This window comes from Choristoneura fumiferana, chromosome 15 (genome assembly GCF_025370935.1).
Source record: "Choristoneura fumiferana chromosome 15, NRCan_CFum_1, whole genome shotgun sequence".
NCBI lineage: Eukaryota > Metazoa > Arthropoda > Insecta > Lepidoptera > Tortricidae > Choristoneura > Choristoneura fumiferana.
The window spans coordinates 6,838,985-6,859,849 of NC_133486.1; the positions used below are offsets into that span (position 1 = coordinate 6,838,985).

Consider the following 20,865-nt stretch of genomic DNA (forward strand, 5'->3'; position numbering starts at 1 on the left):
AAAAAAAGTACTGTTAATTAGCATTACGGTAATAAAGCTTTCACTGACAGCTCAATGTGTAAAAAGGTGTTAATAACACATTTGGCATTTGCAAGTTGCCAGAATCGCGTCGGAGTAGGAACAGTCATAATTTGCTAATGAATGGCGGGCTTTGCGTATCGTGCAAAAGGCCTGCAACGGCCATCGATATTAAACGATTGCAATCAGATCTATGTATACCTATTAGGTGTAACTCTATGAGGCTTCTGGTTTATACATTTGTAGCATATTTACCGACTTTAAAAAAGAAGCTGGACTCAGTTGTATTTCTAGGTTTCGTACAAACGAATGACACAATTGAACCCCTATAGAAACGCTTGTTGTCTGCCTGTCCGTCTGTCACTGTAACATTAAATGTTTTGAAATATGGCATAATGTTGCCCGAATACGAACATGTTGTACAAAAAAAAATTTGAACGGAACCTTTGGGGACAATTCTGAAAAAAAAGTGTGATAAGTACGTCAATTGAAAGATCTTAATAATATACCTATTATCATGAGTTTTAGTGCACCTATAGTTTGCAAATACTGTCATTCAAAAACGCATGTATCCTAAACATTCACGTTCAATATCCCACGCATGTGTACTTACAGCGCATATGCAGAGTGGATTAAAATTAAAACTCCGTAAAACGCATAGCATATGCCGAGGGAGCCACCCTAGCCCCGTCATCTGCGATACAAAATGACGTATGTTAATTAGCGTTTGTATGACTTACGACATTTTAGTCCTGCGTGGCGGCTAAATCCCTACACATGTTTGCGAAACTTGTGTAATAACTAACACATTATTAAAGTTGCGTAACGTTTATGAAATAAAATGGGTGCTTGATTAATTTGGATAAGCTTTCGAGAAAGCAAGGAAAATCAAGCAGTCGTATGACGTCTCGTTTGACAAAGAAACGTTCTTACGTCATGGAATAAAAGACGTCAAATGTTTTGGTGAGTTTTTTTTTTACAAAAGGTAAAAAATAGTTGCATGAAATCTCGTTTTACTTGCAATAAAAGGTTCTCTAGTTATGGAAAGGAAGATGTCAAATATTCTGTTTAGTTTGGGTTCAGTCCTTATTTTGCCTTTCAAAAGGTAAAAAAAACTTCTGAAGCAATTAAGCATGAAGTAATAATTATACTTAGTGCCATCCACGAAGACGAGTGATTTTGTCAAAATTAGACATTAATGACATTGTAATAAGAACCACAACACGCGTCATCGTGAATGACTCTACCTATATGTATATCCTATATCTATTAGAGAGGCAGGGAGACCTCTCAAGCAGAGGACCGTGGGTTCAAACCCCGGCTCGCACCTCGGAGTTTTTCGAAATTCATGTGCGAAATTATATTTAAAATTTACCACGAGCTTTACGGGGAAGGAAAACATCGTGAGAAAACCTGCACAAGCCTGCGAAGCCATTCAATGGTGCGTGTGAAGTTCCCAATCCGCACTGGGCCCGCGTGGGAACAACGGCCCAAGCCCTCTCATTCAGTGAGGAGGCCTGTGCCTAGCAGTGGGACGTATATAGGCTGGGATGATGATGATGATATCTACTAGATATTTGAGCAATTTTACGTATATTTATTTAAGTAATTGGTTTCCTCAAAACTGCTTTAAAATTTCGATGGAATACAATACAATACAAATACTCTTTATTGGACACTGCAAATCAGTACAATAAGTTTAAGAAGAAATGTTGTCTTCCAAGCGTATCTAAATAATATCCAATTATCCAATTTCACAATATAATATACTTAATTCACATAGCGAAAAAGAAACTTATCCAAAAAACGAAGCCCGGTCGCCTAGCTACATGTTAAAACGAATATTTTTATTTAAAAATAGAACAGAAATATAAACTCAACAACTGACAAAAACCATTGACTACAATGCCACAAAAAAACAGACCAAAAGTCCAACTCCCTCCTCTTTAAGGGGTTAAAAATAATATGTTCTAAACCCCAGCCAGGGCCCCCAGTACTAGCGGGCCGTCACGCTTGGCCGCACTTCAAACGCCATAGTCAGTCAGCTAGGCCTTCTTTGATAACATTAGCGTCTCAAGGAATTTCATTTTGTCTTGCTAAGTTAATTGTTAATGTTGCGTGCGGGTGACATGGTAAAGGCTGTAAGGACCAAAGAGCCTGAGATAAGATAACGGTGGGTTGTTTTGTATAAGTTTATTTGAAGTTGTTGACAAGACACCTAAAGGTAGAATAGAATGGAATATAATTACTTGTTTATTAAAATACAAATTACAAGATTACAAAAATGATCAGCACTATCCCGTAAGTAGCAAACTAGGTTGAGCCTGTATCACTCACACTCACTGAATCAGGTTACAAATCAGACAAATAAACTTGAGCATTGTAACAGAATCTCGAGCATTCGCCGTTTTTAAATTTGCCGAACTAAACAGCAAACAGAGACAAGCATAGAGCCAAACATTGCTACAAACATTTACACAATCATTCTAGGGAACGCTCTCTAGTAAGGGGCACTTGCAGGCATTTTAATCTAGTTTTAAATGGTCTTAACTCCTGTCAGATCCATAAAAGAACTGTAAGGCCGTCTTGCAGGAAAAATAAATCTAGATTTAGTAGTTAATCCAGGCTTAAGCTTGACAGTTCCATACAATTTGACACTACTAAACTGAGCTTAACGCTAACTCGAGATTTATGTGTTTACTGTAAGTGGGCCTAAGTATAAACCTTAAATCGAGATTTAAAATGCCCACAAGACGTCCTAAATGTTCGTAAAAAAATTACCGCATACCTACCTACACTTAGATTTGATTTGTTTTAAGTTTCAATTGTTGTCGTGTTAGCGTTAGTTCAGTGATGTCAAAAAAAAAAAAAAGCAATAACTGCAAGAATAAAATGTGATCATATTAAAACTTTACGATGAAAAATCAGAAACAACTACTACTACTACTAGTACTAGTGTTAGCGAACTCTGTTTCTACACCGATTCATATCAAATATGTAAATAGATTATAAAGCAAAATAGATGGCAGCACTGGTGGTGTGGCTGACAGGAGAACGAATCTGTGGCACCAGCGGGTGACAGAAAAAAAGAGGTTGTTCTGAAAAGGCGCGAAGAAAAGTGAAGGCAGGAGACCTAAAAAGCTTGGTAATATAAAATACGGAGAGTAAAGTGATTGCTGGCATTACAAATAGTGTTTTATTCTATCAATAGTTTTTTTTCACGTTTAATAAGATTTCCCGCTTAAGACGTTTTTTTTGCTAGGTCCCCTCAAAATCGTTTTAAGCGGGTTCTACTGTGGTACAGTATTGTTTGGCAGATGCTCGTCAAAAAGCTCGAATCAAATTTACCGTCGTTACGCTTGAATGCTGGCTAAAACGCTCCTGTTTATTTCGTGAGCTTTTACCTGTAATCTAGCATTCGCTAGAATGCTCATTACAAGTGAATGGTCAAGTTTATCAGCACCGTTTAATGAACGGTTCCATATCGGCTCGCATAGTTGTTGTAAGTTGTTTGTCAATCTTTTTTCTCTGAATCCATTAATTGTTCACAGTTGTTATAAAACAAACCTAACTTAACCTATGTATATGTTCATACATGTATGTATGTGTTCATGTGTATATGTGTGAGTTCTACAGGTGATAATTTCAAAATTTCTAAAAAAACGGCCAAGAGCGTGTAGGACACGCCCGAAATCCGTAGTCAATATGAATATCGTATTTTACTATGACAAACTTACATTATGACATTCAAAATTAGGCAACGGAATTCGCACCCGTTTCTAACAATATACTATCTGGCTAACAGATCAGGGGCTGTATTCGGCGTTGGCACGGTCTCTATCTATCCCATATAAAACGCGTCCGTATCACTTTGCTACAGTTATACTTACTGCCATCTGGCTTTACACTAAGAAGTTCCAGAATTTCGTATTGTGCCGTCCCGCTCGCGCTAATAGTGTTTAATAGAAGAGTGAGTGAATTCGGAGTAACGCCCCCTGACAACGTCCGGTCACTTCCGACTTGTATGCAACAAGTCTTTATTGAACACCACGATATATGTACTTAGTAAACAGTACAGAAAATAAAGGTCCATTGAGAAAAAATCCCAGGTAAGCAATGGGCAGCCTTATCGCTTCAAATCGGTCTCTTCCACTTTACAATTATTTAGAAAGAGGTGAGGAATATATTTGAAAATTAAAGTCTCCGATATGTTGAAGAAATTGCAGTTGTGATTTTGTTCTAGTTATTTTAGTCGTACGTACTCTACGAACAAATAATATTTCGAATGCAAAGAACTTACAATTATTTTTATAACTTGCAATCTTCATTGTGTGTTCTCAAATTTTGCAAATCCAATTTCATCCACTTCTAGAGATCGGATTGTTTTTTGAAATTGTGTACTCACTCGACAAAAAGGTAATCTAGCACAAAATTTTGCTTAGAAAGAAAGAATCAATTGATTTGCCAAAAGTAATCACAACAAAAAAAATATTTTCATCATCATATCAGCCGTAGGACGTCCATTATTAGGCATCCCCCACAGAAGTCCAGCTGCTTCCGAAAGCAGCCTGCATCCACTGTGAACTGGCTTTGACCAGGTCATCCGTCCATCTCGTTAGCGGACGTCCTGCGCTGCGCTTAAATAAAATTTTATGAAAACTAATTGTTTCCCGCGCGTCTTGGAAAACGTATCGAGGTAGGACGCCCTCCGGCCAGGTGGAGGCTGTTGGTAGAAGCTGGATGCGTCGAGCCGAGGACAGGGCGCAATGGCGCTCATTGGGGGAGGACTATGTCCAGCAGTGGACTGCTATAGGATGATGATGATGATGATGATGATGATGATGGTGATGATTATGAGTTTTAATAATGTGTTGTTGTAATTGATGAGTAATAATGTTTTTCAATTCACAGTGTCTATTTTCACATATTTATTTCTATCAACAAGTTACAAGTGGGATTTGCATATAATGCTTCTCTATACACTTGCCCGGTCATTATCCGTGCCGGCTTACGAGCACGTGGCCGATACTCATCGCGCTTGGCTTGCCGCGCGGCGCCGTTCGCTTTTTATTTGATTTTATTGTACTCTGCATGGATAGGTTTAGCTTTAAACTTTTGGGTGTTTATAGAACTTGCTGTGTAACGTTGATTAAAAAGAAAACAAATGAAGTGAGGTTTTTTTTTCAGTGGCTTTTCTAGTTTCGCTTTTCTAGGTTTCTGACAGAATAATCAGCACTGCAGGCCACAAGGTATAAGCTGAGTCAGTGAGTCAGCACCTATTCTCGACATCGTCGCATAGTTCTCAATTTAAAGTGTCACGAATTAACTTTATTTTAGTGCATGCGTTAAGAGATGTTAATCCCACTAATATTACAAATGCGAGAGTTTGTAAGTCTGTTTGTTTGTTTGTTACCTGTTTACGTCTAAACCACTGAATCGATTTAGATGAAATTCGGTAAAGAGATAGTTTGAGTTCCGCAAAAGGATACAGGATAGATTTAATATCGAAAAATTGCAGAGTTCTCGCAGGATAGTGATAAATGAATTCTATAATATACACACGAATGAATTTAATAGATAGACTGATCTCATGATTATGGCGCTAGTCATCTCTGACCACCGCTGGGCACAGGTCTCCACTCAGAATAAGAGGGTTGGAGCCGTAGTTTCCATTCTGACTTAACACCAATTGGGAACTAACATACACCATTGAATATGGTGTTTTCATGATGTATAGACTATACCTAAAAAACCAGTGGTACAAGCTTGTGTTCGAAGTTTCGTTAAAATCAAAGCGTCACAATACGTATCAAACAAAAAAAAATTAAAGGTACCTTTACATATAATAGAACACTAAAGGTTTGACATACGAGATTAGAAAGAGAATGAATTACTAGCATGTGACGTCACAGGCAAGTAGCGCCATACCTACTGCTATAAAGAAATGTGTTTTAGAAAGAGACAGAAACATAGTTTAAAAAAACAATGTAAAGTCTATTTTCTACCCATTTTTACTCTCCGTTAAATACCTATTAGCTGTATGTATTATTAATATTAAAGTATGTACTTATAGGTATTGGCGTAGAACTAAATAGGTACAGCCCGCTCAAGCGGAGGACTCCTAAAGTAACTTAAATACATATTTAACGTGTAATTATCGTGAAAATACACGTTAAATATGTATTTATGTATAAGTTAAAAACCTGTTCTTACACATTATTAGTCCCGTAGCTAATAATCCTTGTAAAGAGGTATTGTGTAATACCCACGTGAGGAGACAGGGGCGAGGCGGCGCAGTTTATTGGATCTAAACCTTGTAATTAACTCGTTGTGGATTATGAGAGGGTGAGATTACATGATCACATGTAGCGGGGGAGGCTGGGGATATAGGGAAAAATGTTACGCTGATAAAATCGTTAAGTAGCTATCTGTGATGTGATTAATTTGTTGGTCCAGACGGTTAACATTTTAGAGGAGTAAAATGCTTATTTTTTGTGTACTTAGTTGAGATCATCGTTTTTAGAGTTCTGTATTCCTACAAGGAAGTCTTATAGTTTTGTTATGACCGTTTATCTGTCTGTCTGTCCGCAGTTTAATTTAAAGACTATTAGTGCTAAGAAGCTGTAGTTGCGATAGGATATAAGTATACCTATATTTACGCGGATAGCGTGGTGACATGAAATTTGTGTAAAAGATTCTAGAATACCTCTCATTTTGTTTTTGTATTTGTGTAATTCTTTATTGTACATAAAACATATAAAAACAAGTTTACATTGAGAGATCGATGTACAAAGGCGAATTTATCCTATAAGGGATCTCTTCCAGTTATTCTTTGAACGATCATGCTAAGAGGAGGCCGGTTCCTAAGTGTGAAACGCTAAGATAATTATAGTAATTATTATTATTTTTAATTTTAAATACTTACAACGTCTACTAACTGTGCATAATTATGTTACAAAGATTTATCTCAATCTGTCATACATATCTCTCTGTTTGTCTGTATGTCTATCTGTGCTATCTTTGATATCTTGTAATTGGCTAATTCATATTGTTGTATAAGCTGTTGGGTCTCCTTTAGTAAATAAATTAACTGTAGTAAAAAATTACCCTTTTTATAATCGCCCAAGGCGTTCGTGCTCTTGACGTCGCCATTAAAACCACATGCCAGCAGAACTCGCAATCACATATATTTATTTACTCTTCCGATTACACTCAACATCAATGTAAGCCTTAAATCCTTCAAATTGTGGTATTAATTTCCCTCCAACACTTCTTATTTTTAAGTAACGTTGTAGTACAATCCTTCAAACTAAATCATACTCTAACTCAACACCGCAAAAATCTTTTCCATTCGAAACGCCACTGACTTTATGAATTTGCGTGTTATCAAAGTGAATACTGCTTTATTGCGTAGTACAACGGCAGCTTTGTGATTGGTTGCGCTAGAGTAGGGTAGATGCACCGATCACAGGCCGCACTCTCGCCACGCGTCTGCCACGCGCCATCGCCGATAATCTTCTTTACCGGACTCCTTTGTTACAATTTGTTTCTCCCGTACTACCCCTGTGAGATCCGAATCTCTGATATGAGACTTAATGATATTTTAAATCAGTGTAGAGTTATTGGCAATGTTGCTGTTTGGGGAGCTAACGCGCAAATCAAAGCTTGGAATTTATTGCCTCTAAACTACAAATTAAACTAGTTATTTGCACTATTATTCGCAAAAATGACACCGATAAGCATGCAAATATTTTTAATGATAACTTTCAACTAAGATATTGAAATGGTACTTGATTTTTTTTATCACAAAAAATTAAATTGAAAAGTCTAACCTCGCATGGATGTTATATGAATTTTATTATGTTCTTTGACTAACATATTTTACATTACAATAATTATGTGATATTATTGAACATCGTAAGTTATTATTTATTAGTAAGTGTTTGTATTTGGAATGCAACACTTAATAAATACTCACTTATTTAAGTGACGTAATTCTTAGGGAAATAATTAACATACTTTCTGTAAACACAATTTCAAATACCTGCTACAGCGGCGCAGACCGCCATTATCTCGATAGCTATCCACTATAATGTTAACTGTATTCATAGTCAATGCATAATCGAAATCGAAAAAAAAACTAGCATCGCTCGTTACTGACGTCGAAGTGACAAGAAAATATCGCGACACAATGAAATAAAGTTGTCATCCCCAGTCGAGGGTAGAGCGTGCTAAATGCATTAATTTGGCCTGGATTTAGTGGCCCGGAAGTGATTTGCTACGGGAACGCATGTCACTATGCGATATGACCCTACTATTGAGTCTCTTACCCTAAATTTAAAGAACAAATAAAAATCATCCTTGTCCTAAATGATGTGTGGTTCAAGTTGGATTGTGACGTTGAGCTATTTAGAGTTATATTGTTTAAATGTTTAACAGGGTTGAATGTCGTTACTACTTTTTAGTTAAGGGTCGTTACTGCTAGAGCTTAACGATGTATTTGACGCTGCGTTAGTAGATTCAATAAAATTTTATGAAAAACGAATTGTTAAAGAGGTGTGTTTAATTTTCTAGGGTCCATGAACTCTTTCTTCTTTGTTATTCTGTTCCGTTGTCCAAGATACAACAGTGACAGAGTTTCTTAAAAAAAACTGATATAATATATGCTACTAATATGTTTCGGAGATAGTCCATGATATCTTATTATCAGGGGCTTGTAACAACGACAGAAATGTACCCTCGATTAATGTTAACCACAGAAGATAATACAGAAACTCATAGTTTTAAAGAGTTGTCCAGACTAGTCCAGAGGACGTAACCATGGCAACGAGATCTAAGAAAAAGTTGATCGACCCACTAAATCAATTGATATTTTGACATTACATAGAACGCGTCATTGGAGTTTTATATTATGGTAAATTTTATCCTTATGGAATACAAAAACGAAAGCTAAATTAACATGAATTTAGAAACCTTCAGACCAGGAGCGAGTTCGCGGCCATCTGCTTGACAAGCCATAGGTCAAACCACTAGACAACCACTGGCAGTAAGTATTTCGTAAATTGTACTTTTCATTACATATACTGGACATTTGGCCATTTGACCATCTGGTCGATTGCGCGTATAATTTTAAGATAAAAGTATGTGTGCCATGAACTTTAAGTGTGTCCTATTTTTACTATTTATTATTTTAAAAGAGAATTGGTTGGTTTGTTTAGTTTTTAACACTTAACAGAGACAGTGTGAAACTATTTTTAATCCTAGATGAATGCAAAGTTATCGCAGGATAGTGACAAGCAAACTCAGCCCGAAGAATGTCGCGGGTAAAAACTTGTTTATTAGTTACTTTAGTTAGGCGTCCATGGGTTTTAAATCTATTAATCAATGATTCAAGAACTAGAGATAGTTTTTTGAGGGACAAGTTCCCTGTGGTATATACATACATTGTGCTTTGTCTTCTAACCTTTCCTTTTTATGTTTAAAAAAATGGTTAAAATTGATTTAAAATTTTCAACATGATTCAAAATGTTCAACGCAAGCGCCACACAGCACAGCTTCTACGCAAGACTTCGCGGAGGCGCAAATGAAGTTTCCTTTTTTATTTTAAAACCTCCGCAAAAACCTTTATACAGGGTCACCTTTTTTAAACACAGACATGAGCATTTATAAAAAAACTGAATACCAAAAGATTAACATTAGAGGGTTGAAACCTATTACGAAGATCGTACCGAATAATATTTTTATAGATCGATAGAAAGCCATACTAATATTTGAAGTGATACCTTACTGTTAAAGGTAGTTTGTACTTGTAGTGCTTGGATACTTTAGGTACTCAAGTGCTCGCCGTGGTTCTCTGAAAAGGAGTCTATATTCCAAAGGCTTTCGAGGTAATAACCAGTGTTTATCGGTGATACTTGATAATTCAGTGATTCTCCTACACAGAACCACTTGATCGTTTGCCATCCAGTCGAATAAAAAAAAACCGATCTCACTATGAGGAAATGCAATCTATAAAATCGATGTCAGTTGTCAGTTTTGATGCTTGTAATCGGGTTGGCAAGGCTTTAATACGGTATTTGACATATCTTAATATTATTATGAAAATATAGATAAATAGATAGTGTTTAGCGAAGAGAAAATTTAAATCGGTTGAAAATTGGATTTATAGTGATTTTATGAAAAATCTATATACCTGTCTCTTTCTCAAACGCTTTTCTCTATGCAGCAAGTATGGCGGTACTGGCGTGTGACGTCACATGCCAGTATGTCTTTCTCTGTCTAATCTTGAATTTCAAACGTTTATAACTTTGTTATTTGTAAAGGTAGCTTAAAATTGTTTTCTATTCGATAGCAGGCATTGTGTGGTTTTAATTTATAAAACATATACAAAATAGTCGAATACCGTATTGCTTGCATTTCACTATAGTGAGCTCAGCAAAAGATTATAACGCAGTATCACTAAATTACTAAGCATCACCGATAAGCCAACGTTTGCCCAACACGATACATATGTATATTTCTTAATACACCACATTGTCTACACGTGTCGCGATGCGAAATCCGACGATCAAACGTGTCACACGCAGCCCACGCATGTAACCTGACGAGTATACACTCCCGTCAGCTTAACAAAACAGGACGGGTTAACCGTACGGCGAATCGATATCTTGACGTTAATATATTCTACCTCTAAGCACCCTCTTATGGCGTACGTAAACACAATATCAACCAGACATCGATAAATACGAAGACATCAAACGCTCCTACATCCCTACCTGTAGCTATATCTCCCCTGATAACTTAAAGACTTTATCCCCTGTACAGGAATTTTTACGGCAACAAAAGCCTTCATATTTTCTTTATTCATACCGTGTCAAAATCGCCCTGCTTCCCCCTTCGACGACGAAAAAAGAGATAGCCGCCCAACTCTTTCGCTTTCATTAAAAAAGGTATATATCCGTCCCGTTCCACCCCTCTGTTTCGGTTTTATGTTTTTCGCGATATTCGGAGTACCTACCTAGTTAATGCGCTGGTTTTCTCCAAGAAAAAAACCGGGGTGTTGGCGCGAATTTCTTAATTAATTTATGTTAAGTATTTGCAAGGGAGATGTTGGTGAAAGGGTGCTCGGCTCTTTCTTCGTCTCGGTCGTAAAATGACCCGGACGTTTCGTTAATGGTCCAGAGATGTATTTTTATGCTGCGTAAATTTTTAGGAGTTTTTAATTGTAAGAGAAAACGGAACGGAATAATTATAGCGCCAAAGATTGTTCAAAATAACGCTTAACAAAAATGCTACTGAACTAAATGTACAAAGTCTTTCATAATTTTAGGTATTAATCGAAATTGTTTTAGATTTTGAGTAAAAGTTGTACTATCGATATGGTTTCACTGTGTTAGCAAATAAAACTAATAACTTTTCAAAAAACGCAGCGCTTTCGAAAACCACTGTGTCATAAAAACTCCATCGGCGTTATTAAAAAAGCATCAGCCTCTACATCCGAAGACGATACGTCTAAAGGATGTCCCAGAAGGGAGCGGCCCCGTATTCAAAAAAGGGAAAAAATGAAGAAAAAAGTTATAACGTCATATTGTTTTGCCACGAAGTGGTGGGGAGAAGGGGGACAAAGGGGAGTCCTGTATAGTGTCAGGGAAAGATAAGGCGTTATAGCTCCGACGTAATATTATAGGTAGGTACGCCATTGTGCCCGTCTCGCCCTTTAGTATTTTCATACTTTCCAAAGGCGTCGTAGGAGCGCTATTTTGTGTGATTCAGAAACAAGAGAGCGCTAAAGATGATTTCGTGAAAGTGTTTTTGCTGCGCAAGGTTCATTTTTAGTTTATTGATCGAAATAATGGTTTTACGACGTTTTTTTAGATTAAGTTGAGTTTTGAGATTCACACTGAAAACTTTGTAATACACGTTGGCTGAAAGTACAAATCGTTCCCAATTATTATAATAAAATACAAGTTAATAGAATTAGAGATTTTGTATTGAAATTCACTATATCTACTACCTATTTGTTTGTACGTTATTACATGATGAGTTATTATTTTTTACAAGCTTTAATTAACTTGTATAATATACCTGTTTGTTATCTTGCAAATCGTTTTATCCACTTCTAGCGATAGTATTGACTTGATATTTAGTATGAATAATGAGGTTTGGACACCAACGTAAAGCTTAAATTTTTTTTAACAAAAATATTTTACATAATATAATAAGACCTAATACTGGAGGAACTTGGTTCAGTTGCTTTTTGCACTGTTAACTTAATTGAAATTTAAGTAACTAGCTTAAAATAATTTACTTTGATATACCTAACTACGTTAAGCGACGAAATTGATGAACAAATGTACGTTTTTCACAGTTAAAACTGCTGTACGCGGTTTTCGTTATATATATTATTCGACTGGATGGCAAGCGAGCAAGTGGGTCTCCCGATGGTAAGAGATCACCACCGCCCATAAACATCTGCAACACCAGGGGTATTGCAGATGCGTTGCCAACCTAGAGGCCTAAGATGGGATACCTCAAGTGGCAATTTTCACCGGCTGTCTTACTCTCCCCGCCGAAACACAACAGTGCAAGCTGCTGCTTCACGGCAGGATTAGCTAGCAAGATGGTGGTAGCAATCCGGGCGGACCTTGCACAAGGTCCTACCACCTGCAAACGTGACTGCAACTGCTACGAGTATATTTATCACACTTTGTTATATGACTTTTTTTTACATCGAAACAGTTATTTAAAACGCAATTAGGTATGTTGAGGATATTGACAGAGATGCATAACGAAATAGTAATTTATATACCATAAGTAGTTTAGGTTTCGACTTAAGCTACGTACAGTTGAATGAAAGTTTGGCGCAATTAGTGATGTAACTAAAACTATTTTGAGGATAACCTTTTTTGAGGATAAATAAATAATAATTAAATATGTAATAATAATATGCTGTTAAGTTACCCATTCTACTTACGCTAGGGATATTATCCGAGGTGCACACTCCTTCGCTGAGCAGACGATCCCTGATCTCCCACGCGAAGATCGAGGGGCATTCCCGCTTGTACTGGGCAATTTTGTTGACCACCTCCGCCGTGGCCACCCGTGGCTTCGAACCCCCGATGGCCCGGGGTCGTATCGATCCCGTCTCGTAATACCTGATGGAGAAAGTTAGTGTATTAATGTTTGTGTGATAAAATAATGTGAATGTTTGAACTCGTCTAAGTTGCTTTTGTACTCATAGGTTTGTATCACGTACTCATAGGCTTAAGAAGACAGTAATAAACTACTCTTTAAACAAACATTCGTAACGTTTCCTTTTCCCTAACGCCCAACGTCACATGGAGACGATGCCAGGATTGAAACCTGGAATCTTTAGATTTTTAAACGAACATCACGTTTTCCTAACGCCCAGCACCACACTTTGGTGTAATTTGTACTTATTTATTTAATTGTGAAATTCAGAAGAGAGTTTAGATCTCAAGGTAACTCAAGGCCACAGATCCTAAAATGTTTCTTTGATAGATTATGCCGTCGTTTTTTTTAATGAAACAAGAAAACAGAAACAAATTGGGAGTGGAATTGGAATCATGTTTCTTGTCATTCTGTGAGGGATACTTAATAAAAATGGTTCAAAACAGAAAAATCTCAAAAAAACTCAACGAATTTTTAGTGTTAAAACCGCCGAAGAGAACCCTATATCCTACAATATGACATCAAAATCATGATTATGTTGGTTGGTTAGTCCTTCCTTCACGCAGCAATAGAACAATGGCTTAACATGATTTCATAAAGAGCATTTATGAGCCCAAGATATAGGCTTATTTTCCGAAAAAAAGTTCCCGCGGGAATCGCGGGATAGAACAATAGCTATAGGTAATATAATCAAGACAGTATCCCAACGTATTTTGTTACCGCCATTTCCTTGAACATGGCAACTTTCGCAAGCAAACTGTCACAGTATGGCGTATCAGCGTATCAGCGAGCGGCGCGAGGGTGGCCAGTGTCGAATTACGTGCTATATGTGCCGATACCTCCGTGGAGGTTGACTTTTTATTTTACCTGCCAGCTGTCACTTTTTTGTCTCTGGTTCATGTGAAAGTTTTTTAACGGTGAAAAGTAGCGGGGAAAGTTGATTTGCGAACGGTATTTTATTATCTTAGATTCGCAGGGAATCAGGTTTAAAATTGTTGAATTTTCTTTTATTAAATTCCTTTAATAAGTTGATTCTGTATCACTTAAAGACTTGAATTTTCCTTGAAGTTAATAGATGCACTAAGAAGAGATTTCCCGAAATTCGCACAAGACCCACCTAGGTACAGTCACCAGCACGAATATCTGACACAACAAGCGTGCAAAAATATCTGATACGACTCTATTTCTAGGGCTGGAAGGACGTGTCAGATATTTTTGCACGCTCCGCTGTGGCAGATATTAATGCTGGTGACTCTACTAGCCCATTTTTGTTATACTATGTGGGCAGAGCCGCGGACAAAAACTAGAGCACACATAAAACTGTTAGTGGATTGAACAGTAAAAATGTACGAGCTGTTTAAACTGATGAATTTGATGGCCGTGAATGCAATAAACATATTCTTTCTGTACCTACTTTATTTTGCTGACTTGACAATCTATCACAATTAAAAAAAAACTTAACGAACACTACACTACGGAGATGTAAAAACCGCAAGCGAGCAAAACAAAACATAATCGACACCCAATCATTTCAAAAATAGATCGTTTCGGGTTACGCTGTCACCTAAAACCAACCTTCAACGTCACCTTGACGTCGCAACTCGACCGTTTTAAGTACACCCGGGTAACTAATACTTTAACTAGTTGTCAGGGGTATCTGTAAATGGTTCGTGTAATAGGTAACCCTGCGGTTTCGACCACGAGGTGCGGTAGACAACTATGAGTGTGGTGCCGACCGGTTAGGCTGCGGTGTTCGTTTCAACTGCATATTTGGGATTGTTAGGTGTAGTGTTGCTCTATTTTGAACTAATTCTGTTTGCGGTTGACTTTTCTTGGCATTTGCGGGTATGTGAAATGTGTTAAAATTTTCCAACAACAGAATTCAATCATACCTACGTCGAGATTTGACACATTTATTCAATTCACTTTTTTGAACTTTAAATCGCGATTATTCCATAAAATTCATATGGCAACACCAAGTTGTGACGTCACTTACCCTTTAACTCAACTATCTATTTATTTATTTCAAAACAAGTAATAATGTACAGTTAAATAAAAGAAGAAAATAAATTTAGTTTTCAAGACTAAAAAATACTGATGTCAATTACCCAATTGGCTCGAGAATCTGTAAATTTTGTTAATACTTTGCTAATTGCGATGCACCTGGCAATCTCTTCATGGTTGAAAGCCTAGACAAATAATACTTAGACTCTCTTCTCTGATACTTAGTAGTAAAACTCTATTATTATGTTCGAGTTGAAAAATCTTCACACGTTAGTACTTGCCTTGTCAATGAGAAAAATTCGGTCAATTTAATTAAAGAGTATAAACACGAAGTGGCCGCGACAAGATATTAAAGTGTAAACATGTCTTTAACTTCGACTGTAGAAGCCGTGAGTCTTAAAAGTAGTGGATGTATGTCGTCTTTAGTGCCACTGTCCGCTCTAGCCAGTCGAATCAAGTAGGGTTAGGTTGAATGTAACTGACCTGTCGAGTATCTTGCTAACGCAGCCGTTAGAGACCTGCAGAATGCGGCTGATGTCGTAAGAGCAGGCTTCCGAGTGCGCTAGCTATACGATCTTCTGCCGCGTGGTGCCTGGTAAGTGTCTGCTAGTGTATTACTTACATGGTTGGAATGCAATTGACCTGCCGAGTATCTTACTGACGCAGCCGTTAGAGACCTGCAGAATGCGGCTGATGTCGTAAGAGCAGGCTACCGATTGCGCTAGCTATACGATCTTCTGCCGCGTGGAGTGTGGTAAGTGTCTGCTAGTGTATTACTTACATGGTTGGAATGCTGCCGAGTATCTTACTGACGCAGCCGTTAGAGACCTGCAGAATGCGGCTGATGTCGTAAGAGCAGGCTACCGATTGCGCTAGCTATACGATCTTCTGCCGCGTGGAGTCAGGTAAGTATCTGCTAGTGTATTACATGGTTGGAATGCAACTGACCTGCCGAGTATCTTGCTGACGCAGCCGTTGGAGACCTGCAGGATGCGACTGATGTCGCACGGCCGCGCCCCCGAGTGCGCCAGCTCCACGATCTTCTGCCGCGTGGAGTCAGGTAAGGGTCTGCCTCCTACAAACACGCCGCCGAGCTGGTTAACACCGCTGTGACCTGCCGCACCATAAGCTTGCTTACTCCAATTAATCAGCGGTTCAATTTTATTTTGCTTAGTCTATGTTTAGTGCATAAGAATAATGCGTATAGAGGCGACACTGGCGGTCTGGGTTTCTTTTAATTGACAGGTAAAAAGGTATAAATTTGGAATACGAAACTCGGCTTAACAGACAACAAATCAATTCAACACAATATTAAGAATTGTTATAGCAAAAATGTCGCCTGTCTCGTTTATGAAATGGGGCCTGGACGTTAAGGTCTGTCAGATGCCTAAATTGGAGAGACTAGTGATTTTATTTATTATCGGCAACGGTATATGTATAAAACGATAAGCGCAAAGAATATAAATTATATTTAGTCAGTCAATGAGTTTTTCTTCTTCGAGACTTTGAAGAAATAAACGCAATGATGCCAGCGTTCCAAGCATACCAATATGCATGTTTTGGAGTGAAAAAGTGAAGAAAGAGTAGCCGAGGTAAACAAATAATACTCATTTAGCTTAAATCTATGAAGCATAAAAACAACGCGCCTCGAAGTTTTACTAGATTATAAGTTAAGTGTTCAAATTTCGTACCCGAAGAGAAAGTGTCGCCTCTACACGATTTTGTTATTCTTATGGTAACAGGCAGGCAGGTTATAATAGTAGCGGTTATTAAGGGGTTCAAAACTTTTCTGTTTAAAGTATAAGGTACATTACACATTACAGTACACAACTATTAAAAGTATCCACAAAGTTACAATCAACCTGTTTGATCTAATGTGGATATTAAATGTCACTCTACTCATAGCATTATTTTCCTGGCCAAAGTGTTGCGACTAAAGAATAGAGGGGCACAGAATCCAGATTTGACACTCGTTTGCCATCCACCAGCTAGCTCACAGTTAATGGTTTTAGTAGCAGTCAGAACACATTTTCGACTAACAAGTGCCAAAAAGAATCAGAATTTATGAAATGGTGGAGCATCGTCAAAGTAGCATCAGTAGACACCTTCGGTAACTTTATCTTAACAGCAAGGTTGATAAATGTATCGCACTAACTATTTGCGCTCGGTAACAGTAACAGCCTTTTTTTGGACAACCGGATATCCCGGTTTCGATATTTATGTACGTATTTATATTTGCGTTGCTTTGTATCCATAGCACAAGCTTTTTACAGTTTGGGACTAGGTCAATTAGTATCAATGGTCCCACGATGTTTATTTTTGACCCCTCTATTATTTAGTGTAAACTCTTTGTACGATAAGTAAAATCACATCGGTGAAAATACTATTCGTGCAATAATTCTTTGTATTGCTACATACAAACCATCATCTGAAATAATTTCGATTGGTTAATCAACAGGCCGCAATTGCTAGAGGTGAGGGTTATCGGTAAAAATAAAAGCGGCAAAATAAACGTACATAATATTAATTTGCAAGATTGGTCGTCAGAGTCAGAAAGTGACACTCAAAATGTTGAATATATTATATTTTAAAATTCAGATAAGACTTTCAGTTCGATAGCGTGACGTTTTAACCAACAAATAATGCTATTACCACTTTTAGCACTAGGTACATGCAAAAGTATCGATAGTTTGCGTAAACAGTAGGAGGGACTCTAGTTACGTCAGTTTGGCATCTGTTATTTGAATCATGTTAGGAAAAACAGAATATAGTTGTAAATTATGAATGTAATTCCGCACATGAATTTCGAAAAACATCAGGCGAGTCCGGGTTTTCGAACCCAGTATCGTCTGCTTGAGAGGTCATACCATAATGTCAGACCACTAGGCCACTAAGGGGCTGTTTCACCATCCATTGATTAGTGTTAACTGACGGTTAAATGTGCTGCCGTCCTCTATTCCTCCTCCTGCCTCCGTCTATTCGAACAAAACAAATAGAGACGGCATCACATTTAATCGTCAATTAAAATTAATCAGTGGATGGTGAAAAAGCCCCTAAGGCTTTTTAAAAAATACAAACCACTAATATAAAGCCCTTCCAAGCCTTTGCTCGCTGTAAGAAGTTGCCTTAAGTCTTAGTCTAAAGGAGAGAACCAAATCCTGAGTGAGCGAGCCGTCTCGAGAGGCAACTGCTTTTAGCACGACTTTTGGCATGAATCAAGAGTCGGTAATTTTCATGTTTCCAATGTCATCGTCTCTTTAACTGTAGTTAGAAACACTCGACGCCAGATAAAAGTAATATCATCTGTGCAATATACGCACATAATCTACCATCTGCCAAATAAGTGGTCTATCAATTTTTGAACAAGTTCCTATCAAATGAATATGTCGCTAAAGTCGAACTCTCAAGTTGACAGACACGTCTATTGGCATTATTGTTTTATGACATGCAAACGATTATCAATTTTAGGGTGGTAGACCACATATTTGGCTGATGGTACCATACGACCATACGACGACCACAGGAATACTGAAATGTATATTTCAGAACTAAATTATTGTTATTATTATTTAAAAAATTATGACGGTGGAAGCATTCTACACTTCCACTGAACGTAGATATAGTTTAGATATAGTTAGTGTTTAGTATTGTAACTAAGGGACCCCATACATCCCTGTATTTTTATTATTATTATTTTTTATGTTTTTTTTCATTAATTGTATAATATAGTTTTTAAGTATTTTATTTGTAATTATATTATTATGAAAAAATGACTTTCTGCCAAGTTTCTTGCGGCGCATTCTTCTTGGCAATGATGGTCTTTCCGAAAGCGCTGGTAGTTTAAAAAAAATTACGTGTAAAAGTGCCCGTTGCGGCCTATTTACTGAATAAATAATTTGAGTTTGAATTTGAATTTGACAGGGTAAAAATACCACAAACAAGACTTATCACGCTAAAACATAAGAGTGATATTTACCTCGAGGTTTCTTGGCATTACAGTGGCCGTGGTCAAGAGTAGACTACTCGTCGAAATAAAAATTACTCGTGTGTTTTAGGGAGATAAGTCATGTTTGTGGTATTTTGACTCTGATTGAAAATCACGAAAGTAAACGTTAGACCATGCCATGACGGATCTCTTTGTCTAATCGTCCATATCTTCGCTGTTTTTTAAGATACTTTAAAAATTCTTTCACAACTCTGTTTGAGCTTCTACTATAATGCATAATCAACGGCGCAGTGTGGATTTTTTCATTGCGATGGGGTTTATGCCAATTAACCACTGTTCGGTGAGGGTGTCGGTCGACGGTGCAATGAACAAAGAATGAGGGCTATCGCGTATCAATTCGCCGCTAGAGGCGCTAGTGTAGCGTGAGGTCTCCGAAATGTCAAATCTCATAGTTATTGGGTGAGCTAGAATAATTTTGTGAATATTTTGCAATATCTGAAATTAATTATGGCAAATATGCATTCCGGGGAAATGAATGTCCGTGTTTTGAGACAGTTTTGTCTTTCGGAAACCTTTGTCCTCCCTTATTTCCGAACAAAACGGGGACTATGCAACACTGTGGCATGCTCGATATTTTTATGGTACGGTTTTAAAGTGTATTAAATATGATTTTAATCTAAACTTTGTTTTCACGCCCGTAATAACAGACTTTGAAAGTCATACTTAAAAACCTCACGCAACAGTGCGCCATCTAGTGAGACAAAAAACGATAGCCCTCATTCGCGCGTCCGTGTCTAATCTTTGGCCAGTGGTAGGATTCCTTGACCACAGATTACATAATAGTTACTATAATAATTAATAACAGATGCATCACGAGTTTGACAGCCGCTATATTCACCTACCAGCCGGCCTATCGATGTCGGTGTTAGCTATACAAATATATTACCTGTATATAGTAGTAACATGTCCGCGTAGATAAGAAGACGTTCCATATTCGAATACTGTGCACTTTTTACAACAGGTAATTTAGTTACTTAAGTTTTTGATCTATATTCTTTTTGGCACTTGTCACTTGAAAATCTGTGGCTGCTGTGCTGTGTCAACGATACTGAAGGGAAGTACACTATTGTTTGGGGAAATAGGGGAAATAGTAAACTGCCTTGGCTCGCTCACTTAGCATAGTGGCATGGTATGTAAATGGTAATCACCATTACCTTTACCTTTGTGGGCGAGGTCATCCATGCGGTCCAAGACTGCGTCCGGCGGCCATGGACTGATCGGTGGCAGCTGCTGCGCCGGCAGCATGGTGTATACGCCGTAGTCTTCTATGGTGCCGCCCTGAGAGAGAAAGAGACGTCAACAAAGTATTTGGATACTTTTTTTATAGGTAAGGTCGCTTCTGCGTTAAAAAAACTTATTCTATATTTTTAGGGTAATTATACCTAAAAATACGCTCCTGTGCACTTTAGATTAGGCATTTTTTTTCTGATCTAAAACCATAATCTGCGTATCGTTGGATAGGTCTTTCAAAAATATCATACACACACACACACACACACACAAACATCACGCCTGTATTCCCAAATAGGGTAGGCAGAGCACACGAAACGTTACCGATTCGGAGCCAAAAAAAAATCATAGATATTCTAAAATCGTTTCTTTCAATATTAAATTTTTCAATTTAGGGATTCATTTGCAAAATATGA

At 37.6% G+C, this 20,865-nt stretch overlaps 1 protein-coding gene across 4 annotated transcripts in view; it reads right to left on the reverse strand.

The window, feature by feature from the left end:
* LOC141435763 (paired box protein Pax-6-like) overlaps positions 1-20,865 on the reverse strand; it is a 200,550-nt gene that overhangs the window by 171,702 nt on the left and 7,983 nt on the right. Inside the window, exons 2-4 of one of the 4 annotated variants that reach the window (XM_074098571.1) lie at positions 20,380-20,497; positions 16,162-16,288; positions 12,992-13,172 (exon numbers count right to left, since the gene is read on the reverse strand). In XM_074098571.1, coding sequence (XP_073954672.1) covers positions 12,992-13,172; positions 16,162-16,288; positions 20,380-20,464 — 393 coding nt within the window. In that variant the 5' untranslated portion in view covers positions 20,465-20,497. Of the gene's footprint in view, positions 1-12,991; positions 13,173-16,161; positions 16,328-20,373; positions 20,498-20,865 lie in introns of all 4 variants that reach the window. The other 3 variants (XM_074098569.1, XM_074098570.1, XM_074098568.1) reach the window with 3 other exon arrangements.